Raw genomic sequence first — 24,616 nt, forward strand, 5'->3', positions numbered from 1 at the left:
GGCCAAGAAGGCCAATGGCATCCTGGCCTATATCAGCAACAGTGTTGCCAGCAGGACCAGGGAAGTGATTGTTCCCTTGTACTCAGCACTGGTGAAGCAACACCCTGAGTACTGTGTTCGGTTTTGGGCCCCTCACTACAAGAAGGACACTGAGGTGCTGGAGTGAGTCCAGAGAAGGGCAATGTAGCTGGTGAAGGATCTGGAGCATATGTCCTATGAGGAGTGGCTGAAGTAACTGGGATTGTTTAGCCTGCAGAAGAAGAGGCTCAGGGGTGACCTTATTAGTCTCTATGACTGCCTGAAAGGAGGTTGTAGCCAGGTGCGAGTGAGTCTCTTCTCCCGGGCAACTAGTGACAAGAGGACATAGGGGAGGTTTAGATTGGATATTAGGAAGAATTTCTTCCTAGACAGGGTGATTAGACAGTGGAATGGGTTGCCCAGGGGGGTGATGGAGTCACCGTCCCTGGAGGTGTTTAAGGAAAGGCTGGACGTGGCACTTAGTGCTGTTCTGGAAAATAATATACCTGTTTGTTTCTGTTATTATAAGCCTCAAAAATATTCCAGAGACAGAGGAGCTAACTAAACTTTTATTCGAATAAAAGGGAGAGTTCTCTGGCCAATCCCTAGTGAGGTCTCTCAACTTAATGGAGATCGCAGCCTCTTTTATCCCCTTGCCTGAAACGCAGGTCCCTCCCCATTTCCCCACTGGCTGAGATACTCCGGGGTTACAGCCTTCTCGATGCCTACAGTGTGTCCTCTCATTACATGGTCCCCTTGTTTCTGGGCAAACTGCATCTTTCTATAACTAAACAACTGAACAACGAATAACTTGTCACTTTCCACCACCAAATGCAACCACACTACAAATTTTGCAAGAACACTGTGATTTATTTGACATGGTGGTGTTCGGTCATAGGTTGGACTCGATGATCTCAGCGGTCTTTGCCAAACTAATTGACTCCGTGTTTCCGTGACCCAGGCGGGAGCACTGGCTCAGCGCCGCCCTCGACGGGCTCCTCCGTAGGGCCGCGGGACTCCATTTCCCAGCGCGCCCCGCGCGCCCCGCTGCGGTGGCCGGGCTGGGAAGATGGCGGCGCTCGTGTCGCCCTTGGCTACAGCGCCGTGGCTGCTGCGGGCTCCGCGGCGCTGCGCCCGCCTGCTCCCGGCGCTCAGAGGTCAGTGCGGCCGCCGCGGCCGGGCGGCCACAGGCTGCCGGGGCACTGCGCGGGGAGGGCACCGAGAAGCGGCCGCAGGAGCCGGTGCGTCCCTCTCGCCCCTCCCTGCCGTGCCGCGGGTCTCCCCCCAGCGGAGGCGGATCGGGACTAGGGGACAGGGGGCTGGTGCCGGGCGGGGTGGGCCGCCGCCGGGGTGCCGTGACCTGCCGGTGTCCTCCTGTGCCCTGTCCTGGGCCTGCCCACGACGGGACGCGCCTGCCGGTGTGGCGCCGGGAGTTGGCCCCGATCCCCTGGGGGGCACGCGGACGGGGCCCTGTGGCTTCCCGAGTGAATGGTGCCGCTTTCCCCCCGGGAAACAGGGCTGCGGTGCCGTGCCTGATTAAACGCGTTGCCTTGCGGCTGCCTCGGGTGCTCGGCGAGTGCGCCGGTGGCTGCCAGCGCCGGGCCTGGGCTGTAGGATGTCTGAGGGACTGTTTTCCTTCAAGGATCTTCCGATGCATAACAACAGCCGTGCTCTAAGCCTTGCTTTAAAATTCAGTACCGTACACAAATTTATGGAAGTTTGTGAACTTGAAGCTTAGGTTAGGAGCAGAGGTCTTTTTTCTTCGCTTAGAGCTCTTCGTCCTCTGCCAGTCTAGCAAATTCAGTTGGCGACAGGTGGGTCCCAGGGTTCATAAGTGTTCACGTACACATTATGTTGTGATTGTACAATGTTTATATATCCTAAGAAAAATAGACAAGCACTGCAGTTAGTAGTATGCTGGTTGCATGTGTTCTATTTGATACTGGTCTAACACTTGAAATCTCTGGAGTTTGTTTTTTATAACCAACATACTGCCATTTAGAAAAAGTTGTTAGAGCAAATCCAGTGGCTTTAGGCATGGTTTTTCAGCTTCCATGTTAAAGGGAAAGTTGTCCTTGTATATGTTGTTTGAGGACATCTGCAGGGTTGGGCAACCATCATTGAATTGCTTTATAATCTTGGTGTGTAACAAAAGTGTTACTGCAATAAAGATGTTTTTCCTCTACCCATTAAGCATATTGCTTGATCAGAGAGAAAAACCTTTTGATCTTGTGTTGTTCATGAGGAGCTGATGTTGCCTTTTGTTTGTTATGTTATCTTGTTAAGTACTTTATTAAAAAAAAAATCTGCTTGTAGTTGTTCCGGTATTTTTGAGTGTTCTGAAGTTGTGTTGAATGACCTATGAATTTCTGGATTTACCTTTCTCTTCTTTTTAAAAGACAAATTCTTTTTCATTTTCCTCATGGTTTGGAACCTTACCTGCCTTCAGTGAGGCCTCAAAGAAAGCTGTTAGAGGCCATTGTGTTGTTTGGGACACTTACCAAAAGCATTTAGGGATGAATTTCTTTAGATCTCACATTATTAAAAATATCTAATTGTGCAGTCTTTGATATGTGTTTTTCCTACACTCAAATCTGTTCCCTTTACCATTGCTACAAATTGTGTTTTTCTTTATTATACTTAACCTATTAAATGACAGTAGAAGCAAAGAAGGTATTTAGCAGCTTTTCAGTGTATGCCATTGTTTCTGATCCTAATGATTTGACTAGCCTTCTTTGTAATGCTGTACATTCTTTCCTTTCCTAGTTATATCTTATTTTATGTCTAGCAATTTTTATTTTTTTTTTTTTGATTTCTTGTTTCCAGCAGAATTTCTGCTTGGGCTCATCCCTGTCTCTTCTAGGGAGAAGATAATGCCAGCAGAACAGACCATGGCATTGCAGGGCTTCACGGCTATTGCCTTGCTCAGTATGGTGTTTGACTCTCTCAACTTCCTTACAGAACTCCTGGTTTGGTCTCCTGTTTGCTGACTTTTAAACACTTTCTAAAGTATCATCTAAAGGATTATCTATTCAAAGAAATGCCCTTTGGAAGTTTTACCCCAGTTTGATAAAAAAAGGTCAAAACTTCCCTTAAAATAGCTCATCCAAATCTTACCAAGTGTCCAGCTGGGCTTCTTAGTGAGTGTACTTTTTAATAATAAAAATAAATGGTAAAACATGCTACTGGAGTAAAGGTAGAAATTCAGTTGATGAAAAATGAAGGGGTAACATACTCTAGTGGTTGTATAGGTAAGTAATTATATATGTCTTTGTGTAAACTGTTACAGATGTGTGCTGTTTATAAGAAAATGCTTTTCAAAACGTCTCTATTAATAGGCTACTTTTATTTTTTACAGCATACACAGCTCAGGCAGAGAAGAAGACAGGCCCTGGTACTTCTACAGATGCTCACGCCAGAGCCTTGTTGGTTTGCAATGGACCCTTAGAACATTATGACTTTCTGATTAAGCAAGAAGAGCTGAAGAACGATGAGCAACAAAGAAGAGTTGTGCAGCACCTGCAGAAGTTGCATGAGAGCCTTAAAGGCTACAGCATTGATTCAAAAAATCTTTTCTCAAAGGTGAGGCTTATAGTGATAAAAATGTTTTTTTGCATTTATATTTGCTCATAAGAATGTGCTTAAAATACATAAGTTTCTGTCATTAGCATGAATCTTGTTTTTCCAGATGGGTCTTTACAGATACATCATTCTTCATATTTCAGTCTCTGTTCTTGCTTTTTTTGGTTTATAAAATCCAGTGGCACTCTAGAAGTAACCAAATTAAATATTATTGAAATAATTCTGCAAGAAAATCTGGTTTTAGTTGTGTCCACTGTCTACCTTTCCAAAATATTATTTGGCTATAGGAGAGAGGGGCCTAATCCAGGTTTTAGTTTTCAGTCACGGATATTATACTTGTGTGTTTGAATTACATTAACTGAACATTGATGTTTTGTGTTCTAACAGATCTTTCATGAATGATTTCCACATCATACTGTAGATCAGATATGACTTTAAAAGAATTTTTTCCCATGTTGTTGTCTCTGGGTGAGGTGACAAAGAAGGCAGAGGTGTGATCTGTGCCCTGACTGAGTTTTGGAGGGGCATCACAGCTTCTTTTCAAAGGATTAACAAAAGTTCAGACATATCCCTGTTGCACAGAGACTTGTCAATCATAGTCCCTTAGCATTAGTAGCTGTTAGCCTGCTGTTGCATCTCTGTAACTTTTCTCTGAAGCTCTTGACACAATGTTTTCCAGAGTCTCTTTGATGGTATTTCATGTCTTGTTCTCATGCTATTCTCAGGTTGTTGCTGTTGTGGCCTTGCACCTGCAAATATTGATAGCATTGTTATGGTAGGCTCTTATGGGAAGCAATTAGAACTGGTGTGAGAATTCCCCCCTCAGCTTTCCTTGACCCTTGTTTTTGTAGATTTGAGTTTATATTCGAGAAAACCAAAGTACATAAGACATTTAATTACTTGGTAAATATTAGGCCATCATAGATGTACACAGAAACTAAACAACCAGTGAATATACTTCATTTGCACCTGATTAACATACTGGAGTCAACACAAATAGTCATAAGCTATGGTGGGGAGAAACAAGAACAGAGTGTTTGACTGAGTCTAATGATAAAAGTATAGTGCTGGGAAAAAAGTATGGCAAAATACACACTGCCTTCATCATCTGCACTGGAGAGACACCCTGCCTCTAGAAGGAGGGAAACTGTCATTGCTCTTCCCAGCCAGCCTCACAGTGTTTTTCTTGTGCTCTCTCTATTTCTGTTTTGGTTTTATTAGTCGTCAGAAGTAACTGTCACATTTACAGTCAATGTTTGCCATCATCTGCAGTCCTTGCTAACAAAGCTCCATGTCAGCCTTTCTCAGCATTCGTTACACAACATAAATCTAAATATGTAACTCTATTGAACTTCTTGCCTAACAATATACTTCCCATTACGACCCCAAATTCTCCTGTTACCTGACACAAATACTGTATTTTTTTAGCATGGCAAGCCCAGATGGTGTAGCATGGGATCAGGGGAGCCAAAGCCTACAAGTCTCAAGTCCCTTAAAATGGCACACTTTCCTCTGGCCTTTACGTACTGAATGACAAGTTACCACTCTAAGGTTCTTGCAATGAATATTAGCTTCAAGGTGTGAAAAAAAGTAGAGAACAGAACACATACCTGTGAATGGGCCTGTTTAGTACATGTATTAGTATAGCAGGGTGCAGAGCATTGGGATGTGCTTGCCTGTGGTCTTCCTCTAACATTGCTTGAATGCCTGCATATGTAGCTGCAGATAATATATTTGCTAATCATATGCTTGACTGGAAATGCTTTAAATGTCTTCCTGCCTCCCGATGGAAGGAAGGAACTCTTTTTTTATTGAGAAGAAACCTGAATGGGAAGTAATTCCATGGAGCAACAGTCAGACACTCTGGAAGAAAAAACATGCAAGTACAGGAAGCGAAGTCCTAAGGCAAGACTGTTCCTAAAGGGCAATGAGTGTGTCTTTGGAAGCTCTGTTGTAGAAGCATCATCCTTATGGGTCCCTTCCAACTTGAGATATTCTGTGATCCAACTTATGCAGAGGGCTTGGCCACATGATCCTCTGAAATCACTACCAAGCCAAATCATTCAATGATTCTAACTCTGATGTGGGCATTGGAGCCAAACTTGTGGGTTTGGAGTATATTTTTGCCTGCTCTGGCGGATGAGTCATTTCATCACATTGCTTACCTTTACCTTTTTACTTTTGGGATTTCTTTAATTAATATTATTAAAAACATAAAAACAGTGTATAAATTATAGATGTAGGTTGAAAACTGTATGTTTATGGTATTTTAAAACACTTATTAATGTTGTATGTGGGCGTGTGCCTGCAAATTCATGTTGTCTTAATGCATTTGTGGGCTAACTCTTGAGTCTAAATCAGTCTCCTGATGCGATTTCAGCAAATACCAAATGAAAAATAGAAAATTCCTCTTTGAAAAATGGTTATTTCTTATCTTTGGTATCCAGAGCAATATGGCAGCATGCCTGAATGCAAACCTTTTCTGTTTAAGTGTAAGGAGATCAAGCTGGAATCAGCTTGCCAAACTATTTCTATAAGTGGAATCTAGCTGTCCAGAGTTTTATAACTTGAGAATTGTTGATGTGAAAATTTCTTGGATTTGGGGTTTGTTTTTCTTTTTCATCTATCTGGACTTCTTTTTAATCTTTGATGTTAGGCTCATAATCTTTTAATTTACCTATCTTGAAATTGTCTTACTGCGTCTGGACTATGGAAGAAGTCACTTGAAAGGGAGCCAGTTATCAGGCTTGCTCCTGTAATATTTTTGGACATACTGCCAGACTTTTATTCATTTTCATATTCTAGAAAAAATGTTATGATGAAGGCATTGGTCTTGCTGTCAAACCTGAGGATCAGTAGGCTAAAGCATTTTGATCTTTACTGGAAAACTGTTTTGGACATTTGGATATTAGGTTCTGAAAGGGCTGCCTTTGAGAATAGTTTTGAGAGCTGAATCACTGTTAGATTAGGTGTTTTATACTGGCTTTGTAGATCAACCATTGTATGGGTAATTTACTGATTCTTTCATTGGGAAGCATGAATAAGGAAGAAAGTCTGTATTGCAGAGAACAAATACTAATCTTATTTTATTTAAGGAAATGTAATGCTACTTTTTCCCCTACATAACAGAGCTAATTGCAATAAAACCAGACTGACTGACGCTTCCTTAAAAGGGAAAAGTCAAATGCCATTTTTTAAGATGAGAATGTGTTTTTCACAAGTTCATTTAAAGCACTTCACTTCTTTATTTAACATTGCTTCAATTCCATGCTTTAATTTTAAACCAGCTTTTAAAAATTGTTGTATGGCTCATTGGTGGAACTAATACCACAGTCAATGAGAGGCAGCTGTAGAACTACTTGCTATTGGGGTGAGTGTTGTTGTAGTTCGAGGTTTTTCTTCTAGAGCTTGATATTTCTATGGAAATCTCAAGATGATAATCAAGGTTGAGCACTGTAGTGCCATGCCATACATCAAAACTCCAGAGAAGGAGGAGAGCAGTGAATTTTGCGTAAATCTGTTAAAAACCTAGCTTGTGTAATTAAATCAAATCATGATTCAGGCTGAAGAAGTCACAACAGCTTTGTTTCTGTTCTGTTGTCTTTGAGGATGCTATTTGCCAGTTCAAACAGAGCTCCTTTTGAGATAAAATGAAGCCAAATAGAGTATGGATTAAATTCTAGTGCAGGCAAGGTTTTGCTTCAGCGAAGTTGTAATCAACATCCTTAATGAAGGTCTTCCCCAGAATAAGTCACAACTTTGACTAGGTAGTTGGTAAAATCATGTGCTTGTCATATGTCTGCATCTGTTCAGGAGTTTCCTAAGTATGCAAAATACCTGTTTTTCTATTACGGACTTCCAGAGTAGGGATGCTGTTGCAGACTTGGTTCGGGTTTAGAGAGTAGAACTAAGGCTTTTCGTGGCAAGAAGAGGTGCTGGTGAGTACTGCTGTCTGGAATTGGCCTGGGTTGAATAGGATTTGTGTAGATTTATGAGTGGAATTAGTTCACGTAACTAGTAGAAGGCATCTCCATGGAGTACTAATGATACAGGGCACAGGTAAATCCCGTATTTGTGAATAGCTTGTTGTCACTCTCCTCCCATGAGGGCCTGGTACTTTCTAACTTTGAATATGCTGGGAAGTAAAAGATAAACCTTATGTTTTTGTGATAGAACAGTTGTTTCATTTTTCTTTTTGTACTTAATGGGCTTTAATAGATATAAATGAAACAAATGATTGTATTTTAAATTATTTAAAGATTTATTTAAAAAAATCAAATACTTTATCAGTTATACTTAGTATCTCGTAGATTGACTTTTTACTTTTTCAGGAGGTTTTTGGCAACTTGACTAGCCTACCTTTAGTATGAAATCTCCTGTGTTGAGAAGAGATTTATCTACTGGCAGCTTTTAAGAAATAAAAAACTAGTGGTGCTTGGCATTTCAAGTGTACACATTTTTCCTGGGTCTGTCATTGAAGAGAATGTGGTTGAGAGGCTGCATTGAAGAAACGGGGGTGGTGGAAGAGAAGCATCTCTCAGCCTCTTCTGTAGTCTGATCTTCCTTATTTTATTGCCTGATTTCTTCTGTGATAGAATTGCAGAAGCCTCTTCCAAAATAGCTGTTATTCCAGAAATAGAAACTTCACACCCATTACAAGAATGGTCTGCTTTGGTTGTAATTTTGTTCTTCTTTTGTCACTTTTTGTCTAAATAGTTTTATTCAGTAAAATATGGTAAAGGGAGGATTAGGGAGCAAATATTTGCATCAGATACAATAGAGAAGCATTTCAGTGTTTATAGAAGGGATTTATATTGCCTCACAGGCCAAAGCTTTCTGAAATGAGTAGTTTGGGACATACACCATGACATCAACCATTTTTCTTCATGGTAATAAAACTCTATTTTTTTTGTGATGTAGCTTTTTGGAGCATCATCTTAGAAGGAATCTTAGGGAAAAAACAATTAGTCTTGCTACCGACTAAGTAGGCTGTTTTTCAAAATTATTGCTCAAATTTGAACAAGGACTTTGATCTTCAACTTGGTGAAGGCGTGGCCTTGTAGTTGAGATATTTTGAAATCCTCTGAATTGAAATTCAAGGCTGTAAGAGTTTGCACGGACATTTCAGATCTCTAGCTTTTCAAAATAATACCAATTGGGGCTTCTTAAGAGTTGTTGAGTTGCTGTACTAATGAATTGAAATAAGCTCAATTATAAGTGAGGTCGTGTTTTGAAAAGAGGTATAAACAATAGTAAACACCATTCAAGACCTTGAAAATGTCTTCAACTACAAGAGCAGCCGAAAAGGAGCCTGAAAGAGTGGGAGAAAGAGGCAGTTTTGTTAGCATTTAAGAGAGACTTGTCTCTTGGATTTTGCATATTTTAATTAACCACCTTAGTAGCCTAACCATCTTAAAAGTTTTCAAATCAGAGTGTAAATATTCCCAGGAAATGAGTTGCTTGCTTCTGGTGTTTGAGCGTGGGAGAAGGTGGGAAGATGTTGCATGTTATTGAAGATATTTAAGAAAGAATAAGAAGTTGTCAGAATGAAGGAGATGTTCTGACCAGTTCAATTCCTTAGATGAGGTAGGATATTGTTTGATTGAAAGTGAAGTTTAAACAAAGAAAAAATCTGATCTGATAGGGTCAAAGCAAGGCTTGCAGTTTTGAAACAGAAATGTGGAAAATGGGGCTTTGAGCAATCTGGTGTAATGGAAGGTATCCCTGCCCATGGCAGGGGGGCTGGAACTAAGTGATCTTTAAGGTCCCTTCCAACTCAAACCATTCTGTGATTCTATGAAAACATTTTGATAACACAGAAGAGAATTCTGTAAATCTAGGGATGCTAATGTTTATATCATCTTGTGGAAGTGTAAATATTTTTAAGATATGAATGATTTTCAAATTAAAATCTGTAAGTCAGTTATCTATAAAAGGAAAAAAGGCTTCTGCTGTAGCATGTCTTGATGATAATGAAACTCTGTGAAGCACTGAATTTATGCTTTCTTAAGTTATTGCAAAGAATGTTGTGGGAATTAAGAAACTTGGAGGACTCAAGCATTTGACATATTTGAGGTGATGCCCCTGTTTGAAAGAGTGTGGGGAACCTTTAAAACTTATGTATAAGCATTTCAAAATTCTCCCCTTCATACTCAAATTTTGTGCATCACTTATTATCTCTGGGTTAGTACATTCTAAATATTAACTTCAGCATCCTTAAATCTTACCATTGTTGCAAAAGAAAATGTACTGTCAACAAATTGAACAGTATTATACCGAGACCCCAAATATTCGTCAGGATAATATGGGAATGAGAAGTGAGGAGAAACTCATTCATTTAGTTTGTCTTCCTACATTTCCTACTTCTCCCTCTTCCCTCCCTGAAATAAATTTTCACTATTAAAAATCTACTAAGCAAGTTTACTTTTTAAAAATAAAATATATTTCAAGAAAAAAAAAACCAAAACAATAAAACAACCCAAGAATATAAAAATACATTCTTAGCATTATACAGTACCTGACAGGATTAAGGAAGTGATTATACTGAAGCGATCAGTAGTGTCACTTTTGGCAGAATTATATGTAAAATATTTCCTACAAACTTCTTGGATTCCTCAAAGAGGATGAGAGGTTTTCTGACATTTGATTTGCTTTTAGAGATGACCAGCTTCAGCAGATGTGTTTGGATCTGCTGCAGTACCCATCCTTTTCAGGAATTAGATATCACTCAAAAATTTTTGTCTTTACAGGGAAGCTAATTTCATTTTTTGAATCAACCAGAAATTGATTTAGACTTTTATGGAGCCCAAGCCATTATATTTATTTCCGTTAGTCAAAACCCCTTTTTTCTGGAATGCGTTTTCCAGAAATAAATATGCCTAAAAAGACAAATATTAAAATGGTTAAATGTAATTAATAAAAAATTCGCAGTGAAATACTTGTTCTGGTCGTATAACCTTTACAAAGACAAGTAAAGCTGTACTCTAAACAGATTTATTTTTCTAGCTTGGTGTCATTCCTTGTGAAAGTGCAAATCAGATTGATACAGCCTTTCTTTGAAATAAATTGAATGTGATAATCTTTTGTCTTGTTAAAATGACTGTTGTTAATATCAAATTAAAACCAAAGAAATTGTTAGGAATGTCTTTCTTTTGGATTTTTTTCCATTCCTCCTTTCTTTACTGTGTAACTTTGAGCATCAGTAGTTTTACTGAGTGCAAGCTCTTAAAAAGTACACAATGAAAAATATTCACCAGTTAAATTGTCTTGCAGTGCTTTGAAAGCACTAGCAAATAGTTGCAGCCTTATCTATTAATGGAATGGTTTCAGAACATCTGAAACCCTGTCCAACCACAGATTGATGATACAAATTTTTGATTACCCTATTAATATAGCTTAAATGAAATCCAAAAGAGGATCTTATGTAAGAGCCATGCTTGGATATTTTCTGAATGAACTGGTACTCCAGACCTGAGATGTTAGCCTTCTACCTTTTGGTCATGAATTTTCTTTCCTATTCAATTAGTGTCTTGCTGCTGACTCCTCTATTTCTTTAACATGGCACTGTATTTTGAAGAAGTGCTTTAGATTCAAGTTGTTTAGCAATTACCCAGCTCCAAATGAGACCCCTGGGTTGCAATTTTAATATTCTTCTGTGTTGCCTCACCCCATAGAGCTCTGAAAGTGGAGCCCTTTAAAATAATCAAATACTCTTCAGCAGTGTTTTTGCAGATATCAATTCATTTTCATGGATTTGATAGAATTTTTTTTAAGATCTCTATTTTTTTAGAAACTGTTTCTTTTCAGAATTATACTTGGAAGGGGCTATGCATATGGGGGGGGAGAGGGAGAGGACTATTTCAGATGGAAAGTCTTGGTGTTATTTGAAGTTTTTCCATATGTATTTGAGTAAAATAGAATAAACCATCAGGTGTCCTAATATATGTCCTGAATAATATTAAGAAATTTAAAATTTTTAAACAGTGTTCGTTCCAGATAAAAGTAACTCACTTGAAAAAATGGTTAATAAAAGGCATACTTTTGAAAATATTTTTTTAGATTTTTATATATTTATGCATATACACACACAGGCATGTGTATATAGGTACATATTTTTACTGTGACTCCATTTATTTTAATAATATTTAAACCAGAGATGATTCTGCATTTAAGATTCAAAGCTGAGAGAAAGAGGTCTTACAATGCTCACTGGCTTTGCAATACTGATTTTCTGAATCATCTATGAGTTTATATCTTTAGCAGAACTGCTCTAATAGGTATATAGTGCATATATCTATGAATACTACTAATACTGCTTAATTTGATATCCTTTTTTCTAGAACTGTTCAGATGGCTTAATGAGGGAAAGGATTTGTTTTGATGATGATAGATTGGGAAATATTAAATCATTATATATATATGTATATATAAAAGGCATGTGTGCTAGGACTGGGAACGGGGATATTTTCAAAATGATGTGGAAAAAAGGCCCAACCAAACCCTGCATGTGTGTTTTGCCTCTTTTATAGAATTCACACAAATACAACATTGATTGCCTATCAATTCTGAGCTAATGATTTATTCAAGATTGCACTTTGCTAGCTAGTGCTACTTTTGTGGTTAAGTGTAGCTACTTTCTTACTCTACCACAGCAATATGTTTGCTTTTATTTTACCCCATATCCATATTTATTCTTTTTCTCTTGACTTGCAGCTCCTTGCCAAAAACAAACCCCCAAAAGGTGTTTATGTCTATGGAGATGTTGGTAAGTTTCATTTACATCCAATGGAGCTTTCTCTAATGCATGTCTCTTCAAATTCTGAACTGTCTAAAAGCTTTATGTAGCTTTATTGCTTTAATGAATTTTACAGGATTAGTTTTCTTCCACATTATGATGTTATTTAATACAATTACAGTCTGAATCCTGGAATCTGTTTGATTGGGCCACATTACTATGTGTAGTTTTCAGCATTACCCGTTCCCTAATATTTAAGAATGCAGTTTAAGAATTTGGGAAGTAATTGTGGAGGCCACCAGAGAGAATTCGTATATTCTAATTGCAGCAGCGCAGCATGAAATCATACTTGCTTTCCGGAGGAAATACTAAGGATGTTTTCTGGATGTATGTGGAGTAATTTGTGCAACCTTTGGGCCATCTCTGTATGAATCAAAATTTTAAAACAGAAAAATAAACATGCAGTTGTTCCAAGTTTTTGAACAGAAAACATAACTGTTCTTCACAGCAGTCTGGTCTTGTACTTACTCTGTGGAAGACTATTGTTGAATTAATTCAAAGCTATCAAACAATCATTGTTGTAATCAGTACATACTGTACTTTAACTACTGGTTGAGTGCTTTTTATTGTTTTTATTTGAAGGCACAGGAAAGACAATGGTGATGGACATGTTCTATTCTCACTTAGAAGTAGAAAGAAAAAAGAGAGTCCATTTTCATGGTTTCATGTTGGATGTACACCAGAGTAAGTGCAGACATGGGTATTGACAAGAATTTTATGAAATATGATATCTATAAAAAGGTCTGTCTCATTCTTATGTTCATAGTAATCACTGTAAATTTATTCAAGTATTTAAGAAAAAAAAAGGTAAAAAATAGGAGAAATGTTGAAGCATTTTAGCATTGTCTGTCAGACCAGTATAGATATTAATTGCATATTATTTCTCAAATATCTTTTCTGAAAGATATATATATATATATACCTGATTGTATAGAAACTTGGGTGTGTTTAGGATGAAATCCTTAACTAAATGTTTTCCAGTTACCAATTAGCTTACATGAAATCTGAAGAAGGCAATTGCTAAAACTGAAACTGGAAAGGTTAAACTCCATCTGTGTTTTGAATAAAGAATAACTAAATCAGGTATAAATGCCAAGGAGAATGGAAACTATTCTGGTTGATTAACTTAGTAATACTATGAGTAATTTGGAGGAAAAAATAATAGAAAGAAGTTAATCCTAAGTTTCAGAAAATTTTCTGACAGGGTGAAAAGCACTTTGTTTTGACAGAGATGCTGTTTTTGCTTCTGTTTCCAAATTTTATGACCTTATATGTCTGTGAAATTGTTAACTATTGCTGTAATTTACAAATGTTGTGACAGCTGCATTTTCCTTGTGAGGCTTTCATCAGTGTAAACAACTTAAGCCACTTCTAGTGCTCACTTTTCTATCATCACTGGGTCACTCTTGAGATTTTCCATTTCCGTTTTTTGTCATTTGTGCTTGATTTTAACAAAGATAGCTTCCTACTGCAGAGTCATTGTCTTCCAAACGTTTGTTTGTAGTCAGATGCAATACAATCAGTATCCATACAGTAAAGTATGGATATAATAATCTTACCTTCTGCCAGTGTCATCATCTTCACATTTTAAAGCATGACTCTGTTGCTATGTCTGAATTCTTTTAACTAAATGCTTTCTAAGAATACCTTCAGAGCAAGATAAGTCTGTAATTAATATTTATTTATAAAAGATAAGGTATAGGTGCACAGCATTCAAGACTGCTTTGATTTTTGTTTTATATATTCCTAAACAAAAAAATATGAATCATAGAATCTCTGAACTTTTAACTGTTGCCTGGATGTGGTTGAAAACTGTTTTGCCCTCCTGAAACTAGATTAAGTTTGAAGCTTTCTTATTTTTACTATACTGGGCTAGTTTTTATTTGGTAGCTAAATAATTTTGTTCTTCCAGTCTTAGAAAAAGAAATAAGACGTATTTGTTCTTTTCTGTTTTATCAATTAAGGAATACATCGCCTTAAGCAGAGCTTGCCAAAGAGAAAGGCGGGATTTATGGCCAAATCATATGACCCAATTGCACCGGTGGCAGAGGAAATAAGCAAAGAGGCTGCTCTCTTATGTTTTGATGAATTTCAGGTAAAAAGTCAGAGATTGCTCCTTTGCTTCAAGGGAAACTACATAAAATTACTTTTGATCTTAAAATATGACCCTTGTAACTGCTAATATAATATTTTAATCACTACAGTAGTGAACTGTAGTGAACAAGTTGAAGAGTGTAAGTCATTTCACAGTTTTGAAGATGGCGAGGATCTGGGGTTTTTTTCCACAGTAGATAAGATGCAAGTTGGCGGTATAAGTGCCCTTATAGTGCTTTTGTTTACCAATCTGTTTATTGATCCTACAAGGAGGAATTAGAGTTTGTCTAGAGGCTCGTGAATGCTTCAGGGCAGGGGCCATCATCCTGTACTGAGTCTGTCCAGTACCACCTGATACTTGCTTGGCATGCCTGGTCTTTGCTGTAGTTCATATAATGCTACAAAATACTCTCTGTGATTAAAGATATGTAAATACCACGTCAGATTCAACCTAAATTCTTTCCTAGAATTATTGAAGTCTTTGGCATGACTGTGCCAGATTATATCAACTAGCATTTTAAGAAACTTTCATTTAATTAAATGTGAAAATTAAAATAAGCTTATAAAATGATCTTTGCACAAGCCGACTTGATTGTTTAATTTTAAATAGCTTGTGAATTTTGTTTTAAGGGCACATCACAAACTTAAGTGTAAAATTGCTTTATTTATTAGTAAAGAAGCTGGAGGTATTTGGCAGTTCTAACCAGCTGAGATTTTTTTTTTAATTTAGAGAGAAAATGCAGAACAAGATAAGAACAGATCTATGTTAGTTCTCAAATCACCAATAATAAAAGAATAATCTATTAATTGTCTGTGTTATGCTCTTAAATTAATACATTTCTGAAATAGATGGAGCAATTTATGTTTACTGGCTGTTATTTTACAAATGTGTGCATCCGAGGAAAATAACTGTTTTGTGATTGGCTTCCATGAAGGGGATTTTTGTAAAGTAGTTCTTGTTTTAAGTTACTTTTCCATTTTCATCTGGGGGTAGTCCTTTGATCTACAGTTTCAGAATGTGTGGGCTCATTGCAATTGCTGCTGTTTGATCATTTAATTTATGCTTTATCTATTGAATATGAATGCTGGGCTCCCGAGACTTGAATATAAAATCTAAATACAGAGACAGTTGTATTTACACTGTGAAGAAATGGGAAGGTTTAGAGAGGGAAGTATTAACTCTCATGACATTAAATGCTCAAATGGTAGAAAGAGGCGGTAGCATATATTAGTGTAAATACCTGCTTTTCTGTATAAGTGCCCACTGCTTTTGTGTCCTGGTATTGCTGTGTTTCCAGACTGTCTGTCATGTTTCCACATTTTAAAGAGAGAGACTGGTATTTTTTGTTTCCAGATTGATTGCCTGCTCCCCCTGCTGACTTGCTTGAGGTACATCAGTGACTTCAGTTGGAAAAATCACCTGGTTTTGTCAGTCCGTCACAGCTGGGAAATTAATATAAGAACTATATTTTTAAGTGTTTCTAAGACTTTGCATTCATATGTGAATTTTAAAATCTACTTGTTCTGCGTGTACTAATTTTCTAAATTCACAGATTTCTGAATGGCTGGATTTCTTAACTGATTTTCTGTAGTATGGAACTCTATACAGGTTTTGCCTACTGAAGAGGAGTTCCAGCTTTCTTAAATTTTGCAGAAGGCACTGATTTTGGGATAAGAAGCCTTCTGCTTAAGTAATCATAGAGTAGTGCAGTGACTGGACAAGCAGCTTACATTAATAATGAGTCATATTTAGTTCGGGATGTTTGCAGCACATTTCCCCACTGAAGCTTGTGGCTATATTGTTAATGCTCCTATTTCAGAGGAAACCAAATGCAGAACTTCAGAAGACAAAAGCCCTGCTTAGGTTGCCATTTAGTCTTTGACAGTGGGCTAAAGCAAAGCAGAAGTATTTGGAAGTGAATCTTCCTGCAAAGCCTAGAAAACTGTCAAGCAGCTGAAGAATTGACTAATTGGTGTAAAAAAATATTAGAGTACTTCTTTTAAAAGTAGTGTTTCTGTGTTGTATTAAAAAAAATTACTGTTTTAAATGTTTCGTTTTGCAAATACTGTGTGATAGAGAGGACCTTAGTGGTGGCACTAAGCTTGTGTGTCTATTTTGAAGCAGGATTTTGTCAGCATTTTGCCTGAGTCCCAGGCTCTCAGATTATTAAGGCATTTCTACTTCTTACTGATCTTTGTCATACAGTTTACTGTAAATATTAACGTCTTCTTTTTTTTAATCCCAAAAGTCTTAAGCCATTCTAAAAATGTGTCCTCATTTTGAAGAAAAACCCCAGAATTATGCCATTTGTAGTTATAGTTTTGATGTTTTAGAACACAGAGGTTGGCTAGCAAAAAGAGTCCAGTTGTTGTTTAGTGATCAAATAACTATACACAGGTAATTAGAAGGTCTAATTTTGGCATGGGACTGTAACCTATGTTAGTTAGTATTAAAAATGAAAACAGAATCCCTACTTCTGGGGAAGCTGAGTGATCATGTAGTGTTAGTCTTAATATGCCATCAGTACCATTTGGATTTAAAGTGAACTACAATTTAGGGAATTTTTACTAACCTGCATTCTATTAAAAGCCTCTAATAAAAATTAGGCTCTTATTTTTGTGCTAATACTAATTGCTGATAATACATGCTTATGTTTGCCATTCATTACATGGCAATGTACCAATCAGTGGCTGACTGAATCTCAGGCACTTACACATGTAAATTAACTATTAGTCTAGTGTTTTTCCTTCTTTTTTCTTCTTTTTTTTTTTTTTTTTTTTTTTTTTTGTAACGTGAGTTATAATGGAAAGCAGCACTATGTAATAAAAATCTTTTAAATGCATGAAATTTCTGCATTCTCTCCATTAGCTGGCTCTCCTTATTGTTAATTTGTAGCCTTTGCTTTTCTTATCTGTTTCAATGAATGCTAGATACAGTAAAAAACCATGAGAACTTAGTCTTTAGTTACTGTCTCCTACCTGCTTTACCCTGTAGCATTTTCTTTCTCTTTCCGAAGGGAAACGGGATTACATAAAAAGAGCTCATGTTTGCATTCTGGTCCACAAAATGGCTCTTGGTTTTTGACAGAGCTTTCAAGAACTTTTTTTGTTGTTTAGGTTTTTTTTGTAATGGAGTTCAGAATCCTGCATCAAATAACAGTTCTTATTAATAAGAGGATGTTATTGTTTTGTTTTATGAGCATTTATATTCTTTCACTCCCTGTTTTCTAAAGGTGGCATGCTTTGTAGTATTGTTAAACAAAAAAGTTTGTAACAAAATGACACATAATAGATTTTTAAAACTTGGCTTTTAGGTTTGCTTTGTGGTACAACAAGTTCAGTTACTCCTCAGATGCACATCTATAGTGATTCCTTGTGTGTCTTGTTCTTTAGGAATGGGGGAAGTTCCTAAATTTTATTATTTAGAAGAAATAAATTACTAATAAGTGATGCATAAGCAGATATATTAGGCATACAGTACAGTACAGAGTTACTATATTTTTTTTAATATCAGTTCTTAGTGAGCAGAGATGTGCAAATCTGAGGGGGGTGTTACAGATAATGTAAAAGTTTGGTTTTTAAAAAGGAAAGAAAAAAGTCCCCATTAATGCATTATATAGAACAAAATAGAAGTAGTCTTTGGAAGAAGGAAACTAGTGTTTGTATATCATTTATTAAGAACATTATTGCTTCCAAACTAGCTGTTAGAAATGTAACCTAAGTCCTTTACTGTCTCTACTGTAGAATTATCTTCTTTTTTTCTGCCCAGAAAGGTCATTTAGAAATGTGAGAATGATGGGAGGTGGAGGGGTGTGGAGTAGAGTCAAAAATTATACTGGTTAAAATATTTCTGTACATGTATTACTATCACAGCATACACATCTAAGCTGGTGAAAGCACAGCAAACTGTCAGTCTACTGTGTGATGAGTATGTGTAACTCTCACCATACCACCACTGGTTTATTTCCTCAGAGTCAGGGTCTGTTTTGGTAAGTCAAAATGCAACAAGTGTCTACATAATAACCACAGGGAATGCAGGAGAATCAAGTGTAATGATCATAAAGGTGGTTTATGTATTAAGATTGCTGATCTCAGCTGGTGAACTACTATAAAATATGAATTACTGTTGTAACAAGGGGCTTTTTTATCCGAAAAACTTATTACGTTTTTTTCATTTGTACAGAGTGGTTTCTGTTTCCTTTTATTTCTTGGTACTAGAAAGCAAGTTTGTTGAGCTAAAATTAAGATCTTTAAAGAAATTTTACTTAAAGGCTTATTTTTTTTCCTCTGTCTATCTGTTTTTTCCTCCTTCCCCCTCCCCAGTATCGCTTGTCCTACCCATTTTTATTTTTCATTCGTGTTTTGCGCCTGAAGGTTAGAAGAGGCTGACTGTGCTGCAAGTGACTGCCTGCCTTTTGATTATTCATGGACAGTAATAGAAGGCACTTAAAAAGAACAATGAAATTGCTTATTTTTGTGATGGGCCATCTGTTGAATTGTTTTTTGCAACAATCACACAATAGTATCTATGTCATATCATTCTATTTTCAACAGCAGCTGATTATGTATAGTTGGCTACTCGTCTTTATTTCTGAAGTCCCATGACCATTTAAATTCACCTCTGCAAACCTTTGCCTCAAAGGTAATAGAAATGTAAAACAGCCGGTGTGTATTTTCTTTCTATTTTCTGGGTTTTTTTTCATGTTGCTTCTAATTAAGTAGACCTCTTAAATGTTTAGGTCTGTTTTCTGTCTCCCACCTGTAGTTTTATTATAGAAGTTAACACGGAATCATTTAGCAATTGGTAAAGAAATGGTGGAGTTCCTCAATAAAGAGTGGGCAAGTTTTGAAAGACTGTGGTGCATTCGCTGCTTATTAATTATCCCTTTTATTTTTTTCTCACCAAGCAATAATTAGAATCTTTCTCCAATGGCTTTCACTAACAAGCATTTCTCCTGGCTACAAAGCCACTTGCAGATCTATTGCAGCAGAAGCTGAAAGCAAGATAAAACAAATGTGTTGTCTTCTACAGGTCACTGACATTGCTGATGCCATGATTCTGAAGCAGCTTTTTGAAAATCTCTTCCAAAATGGGGTTGTCGTTGTGGCAACATCTAACAGGCCGCCAGAAGGTAAAAACAAACATGCTACTGGTATTATCCAAATACTATGAATCTCAGTATCTTACAAAACAATTGTAGTAATATTTAACACTAATAAAATCTCTAGTCTGCAAGAATCTGAGATATTCTGGTTTGCCCTGTATTTTTTCTTGTTCTTAAGGAAGAAAGATTTTTACTAAATCATACTCCTCTTTTCTCTCAAACTCAGGGTGTTCCTTCCCCCATCACTCTCAAATCCTTCCATGTTTTCTGATCTCGTCTATTCTATCCAAACCAGTGGAAGGGTATTTGGGAACAGGGATGTTGAGGAGGGGTAAAATACTGCCTATTTTAGATGTATGCCAGAATAGGAAAAGACCATATTCTGCAGAAGAGAGGGGAAATGGGAGTACGATCCTTCCCAGTTTCTAACTCAGGAACTGGCAGACTTGATCCATCAGCTCAAAGCAGAACCCCTTATCAGGATGCCATTCTTAAAGCCCGGTTTGAGTTCACTAGTTGTTTCCATTTCTAACTTTTTTTAGAATAACTAGTCACTGGTAGCGACTAGCTAGGTAAATAGTCTACAAAGTGCCCAAATCTGTTTGGGTTTTAACAACTGTAATTTTTTGTAGAACAGAAAGATATTTGTATAGTGTAACATTAGCAGTTAGCATAATGCATAATTTCTATGCAACTTTTAGACTGATTAATTTTGAATGTTTGCAAAAAATACTGAAGAGTTACAGTATTAACTGTAACTACCAGTTAATTTTTCTACCCAAATTAATTAAGTAAAAGACAATCACTGTAGATTTACAATGCACCTTATCTTAGAAAAAAAAAAAAAACCACAAATCCACCCAAAGTTTTTTAGGTTTTTACTACAGGGTTTAATAATTCCCTCTTGGCTTATTTTACTTGTTTGAGCAAAGAAGATGAAATCATAACTACTGTAGCTGGGTTAACTACAGATAAACTGGATGCCTTACTCAGTTGAGAGCCATCCTTGTGTTTTTGGAGCTCTGCTCTTTGAAGTTCAGGAGAAATTTTTATCATAACTTGGGAATTGTATCCAACATCTTAAATTGAGGTATCAGTTTGTGACCATTATCGTCCTATGGGATTTTTTAATGCATATTAAGTCACTTAATCAATGCAAAAGCCATGCACTTGTTCTAGCTGCCCAACAGAGAATGTCAAGAACAGCATCTCCAGAACTGAACTATATTGCAGTCCAGGTGTTGGTCAATGCCTGTCTCTTCCCTTGTCACTATTCCTGCATGCTCAAGGCACGTCTAAAATCCTCCCACAGGAAAGAGAGTTGAGTTACTGTAGTATGCCACATCAAGGTTTAAGAATGGAGAGATTTGTTTCCTGTTGATACAAAGAGGAAAAGTGAATTTTTCATTAGAGAGCAGATGTATCGAGCTGCTGAACATTAGTGCTACGCTTAACTGTGTTGAACTTCTGCCCTAGGGGGATATGAGGGGAAATACTCAGGTGCAGTATTTGAAGAATCCAGGCTTCATTTCTCCACCAAAATGACTGTTTATTTTCTCATCATCACAAAACAGAGACATAATACAGAACTCACAACCCTACTAATTAAAAGACCTAACAGGAATAGCTGTCTAATAGTGTTGTTACATGTTCACTAATCTTTGCAAGTGAATATGCAATTGCTATACACTTTTAACAAATGTATAACCATCCTGATTTGCAGAGTTGTGAATGAGCATGATACATGGCTTCCTGCAGCTTTGTTAGTAATTAGGATGTGGAATCTCCTTCACTGATAATTTTCCTAAATATTTCTATGTACATGTCCAATTTTGTGAAAACCATTCTGTAGGTGTCGTGTTGGTGTGTCATGCATGCTGCATCTTCTGTCCACCGTGAGGTGTTGGCAAAGCATAAAAGCTTTAGCATAGCTATAGCCTTCAAGCATTATGGGGAATGTAAGTCATAATCATAACCTGGAATGGTCTTTGTGTGGAGTTCTTGTGATATCTCTACCAGGTGTCTGCATTATCTTGCTCATTCCTCCCATCAGTTACAGGTGCTTTACTGCCTTTTTATAAGGCTTCCTAGTATTCATGAAACAGAGCAGCTCATCATACAGTTTAAGTGGTTACATTTTGAAAGAAGTCATTCTCTTGTGAACTTCTTGGGCAGTTGGATAACTTTCAGAGAAGATAAGTTTATGTTGTATAAATATATGGTGATAAATAAGACAAAAAATGCTGTTTTGCAGTTGTTTTTGTTAATTTGTGTTTTCTTTGAGTACAGATCTGCATTTTGTTACGTAACATCTCATTTTTTTTAAATTTAGATTGTATTTTTAGCAACTTTGCCTAAGTTAACATAATAATTTAATTTTCATTTTTTTAGCCTTAGGGATGACCCTTTTTCTTGCTTTGGAAAAGGGGGTGTACCTGGCAGAATTGCTAGAAGATAAAGTGTACCACAGTACACTGAAAAAGAATGATGCTGACTTTGTAAACTCAAATTGTGTATTTTTAGTTTATGTGGGGGTTTTGCCCTCTGCCAAGTACACAGGATTTAACAGTTGCACAGTTTGGCCTTATAATCATACCACTGTATACCCAGCATTACAAGTGATTTTTATAACCTTACTTTAAGACAAATGATAGTCTAATTTCTTCTGTTAGAATCAGTTTTATGTCATTAGAGATCTAAATAATTTTTTCATTCCCTGCCCTTTTCAAACTTCCTCAGGGTGTTCCTTTCTTCCTTAAGAATGTATTGAATTTTCATGCAGTAAAAGAAGAGAAATCAATTTCAGCTCTCCTTTTCTGCCTTTTGTTCCTCTTCCTGTCTCTAGCAACACTGAGTTTTGTTTGCTAGACTAGTAGACAAGCTGACATTGTTATTAAGACTAAGTAGCAAAATGGTACTGATTTTCTTTCTTTCAGATCTCTATAAAAATGGTCTTCAGAGAGCTAATTTTGTACCATTCATTGCTGTGCTGAAGGTAAGGAGAGCCACCTGTTAAATGCCTTTCAGTTTTCCCTGTTTTATTAATAAATTAGAGATTTGTACAGGATTGCTTTGATGCTGGTTTCCAGATTATATATATGCTTTAACTATTTAGAGCAAAAATAATTGAAGGTAAGGTAAGAAAGGACTTTTTCCTTCTGAAATTAACATGTCTTGAAAGCTGGACATTTTTAGTATGACAAAAAGTTATCTTTTGGACTAAGGCAGCAGAATTTGTTTGTTTGGATAAGACTTTCTTGCTGGCTGGTGTGTGTATGCTGAATAACATAGCATGCCTCTAACATTTGTGTTGTACTTGTGGACACCTTATATTTATTATGGTTCAAAAACTTCCTGTTTCTTCGATACAAGGAAAGTAGTGTTTGATCTGTACCCCTCAATTGCCTTGTTTCTGGGTCTTTCTCATGTGTAAGTAGTTTTTTCAATGGCTAATTTTGAGGCTTCGTATAATGTTCAACAAGGAGCAGCTCTGAAGCTTCCTTGAGTCTGCATGTTGTAGTGTGGCAGGTCAAAAACTGTAATTGCTTCATGTAAATTAAAAAACAGAGGATCCTTTCTCTATGTGAATAATACAATCAGTGCTTATTTTGCTGTTAAAAAGAACATATACTGAAATCACACTTTTAAGTTCTGGACAAGTCGCAGATATTTTTCATTCACAAGTTACATTTGTATTGTTATGTTTCTGAGGGCTGACATACACCTCTCATATCCTGCTCTGCCTGGATTGACGTGACATGTAAAATGGAAATAACAGCATTTCCCTAACTCACAGAAGTATTGCTAGCACAGGTACAGAAATAATGTTAACTATATTGATCTTTAAGATAAGAGGAGGGTAAGGTAGACTTTAGGGTAGGTTTGGCTTTGTGATAGGAAATTTGGAATTGTTGAATAGACACATCGGTTGGATGTTTCTGTTAAGGTGCTCAGCAGTAAAGAAGACGTTGCCTTGGGTTTTCAGTGGTCCCTTTTTGAATCATGAGATTGCTTGATTGCCTAAGCACCTTTGAAAATCTCATCTGATGTTGACATTTGAACAATTACCAGTTTTTGAAGTTAATATGCCATTGACATTATTGTGACACTCCTATACATCTTAGAATGGCTGCATATAGAGTTAGGGAGGTTACCAGTGAAAGTAGTTCTCACCTGGATGGCTTTAGAAAAGTAAGAAACATAAAAAAATGAACAACCACTTTCATTTCAGATTCTTGAAGAGGGTTTATTCTGTAGCTGCCTGCATGGAATGCAAGAGAGCTCCCAGTCATAGAGTACTTTCAAGAATAGAAGTAGTTCCAAATGCAATTACTTTTTGCAATGCAGCAACCATAGCAAATCATTCTTTTCTATGTAGCAAATCATTCTTTTCTATGTAGCAAATCATTCTTTTCTAAGTCTACCTTGTTGACTCTGAGTTTTCTTCCTGATAACTGTAAGGCTCTTTAATTTCACCGATCATCAGATTTTAAGAATATCTGTCATATGCTTATTTATAGTTTCCTTTTTTTCTTCTTTCTATCTAGCTGAAATAAAAAAAAGTGAAATGTAGTTTATGCATGTAGAACACCTCATCAGGACTGGGAACGTGATCAAAATATTTTAGAAAGGAATACAGAGAGAAGCATTAAAAGTGGATTGGTCTAGAGCTGCAACATAGAATGGAGTAGTGCAACAAGAAACAAGTACTACAACTCAGACTTGAGGCAGATGAATATTGTCATTATTATGAATGGAGAAAAAAATGTTCAAGTTCAACATAGGAGCTTCAAATTCCTTGAAATGTTCTTGGGAAGGTGGGATGAATGGAAAGTATTGACGGTTAATTTCTGTAAAGAGATGCTTCATTTGAAATAGATTTCAGGTTTTCATTTCTCATAAATGGAAGATGTAGTTCCTAGATACACAGGTAGGCTATAAAAAAGTATTTTCCTGTCTTCAAATGATCAAAAGTAATGGTTTCTTTCCTAGACCTATGCTCATCCTCAATTGTTGTTCTACT

The 24,616-nt window shown here is 36.8% G+C and overlaps 1 protein-coding gene across 3 annotated transcripts in view; it reads left to right on the forward strand.

Annotated features, from left to right (window-relative positions):
• AFG1L (AFG1 like ATPase) overlaps positions 1-24,616 on the forward strand; it is a 65,740-nt gene that overhangs the window by 5,709 nt on the left and 35,415 nt on the right. For 2 of the 3 annotated variants that reach the window (XM_039379801.1, XM_027747891.2), the window contains exons 1-7: positions 1,088-1,175; positions 3,377-3,600; positions 12,313-12,364; positions 12,977-13,078; positions 14,359-14,489; positions 19,521-19,620; positions 22,530-22,588. In XM_039379801.1, the coding sequence (XP_039235735.1) occupies positions 1,088-1,175; positions 3,377-3,600; positions 12,313-12,364; positions 12,977-13,078; positions 14,359-14,489; positions 19,521-19,620; positions 22,530-22,588 (756 nt within the window). Of the gene's footprint in view, positions 1-1,087; positions 1,176-3,376; positions 3,601-12,312; positions 12,365-12,976; positions 13,079-14,358; positions 14,490-19,520; positions 19,621-22,529; positions 22,589-24,616 lie in introns of those variants that run through there. The other variant, XM_039379802.1, reaches the window with a different exon arrangement.

The sequence above is a fragment of the Pipra filicauda genome, unplaced genomic scaffold (assembly GCF_003945595.2).
Source record: "Pipra filicauda isolate LSUMZ 115617 unplaced genomic scaffold, ASM394559v2 scaffold176_size3548034_pilon, whole genome shotgun sequence".
NCBI classification, from domain to species: domain Eukaryota; kingdom Metazoa; phylum Chordata; class Aves; order Passeriformes; family Pipridae; genus Pipra; species Pipra filicauda.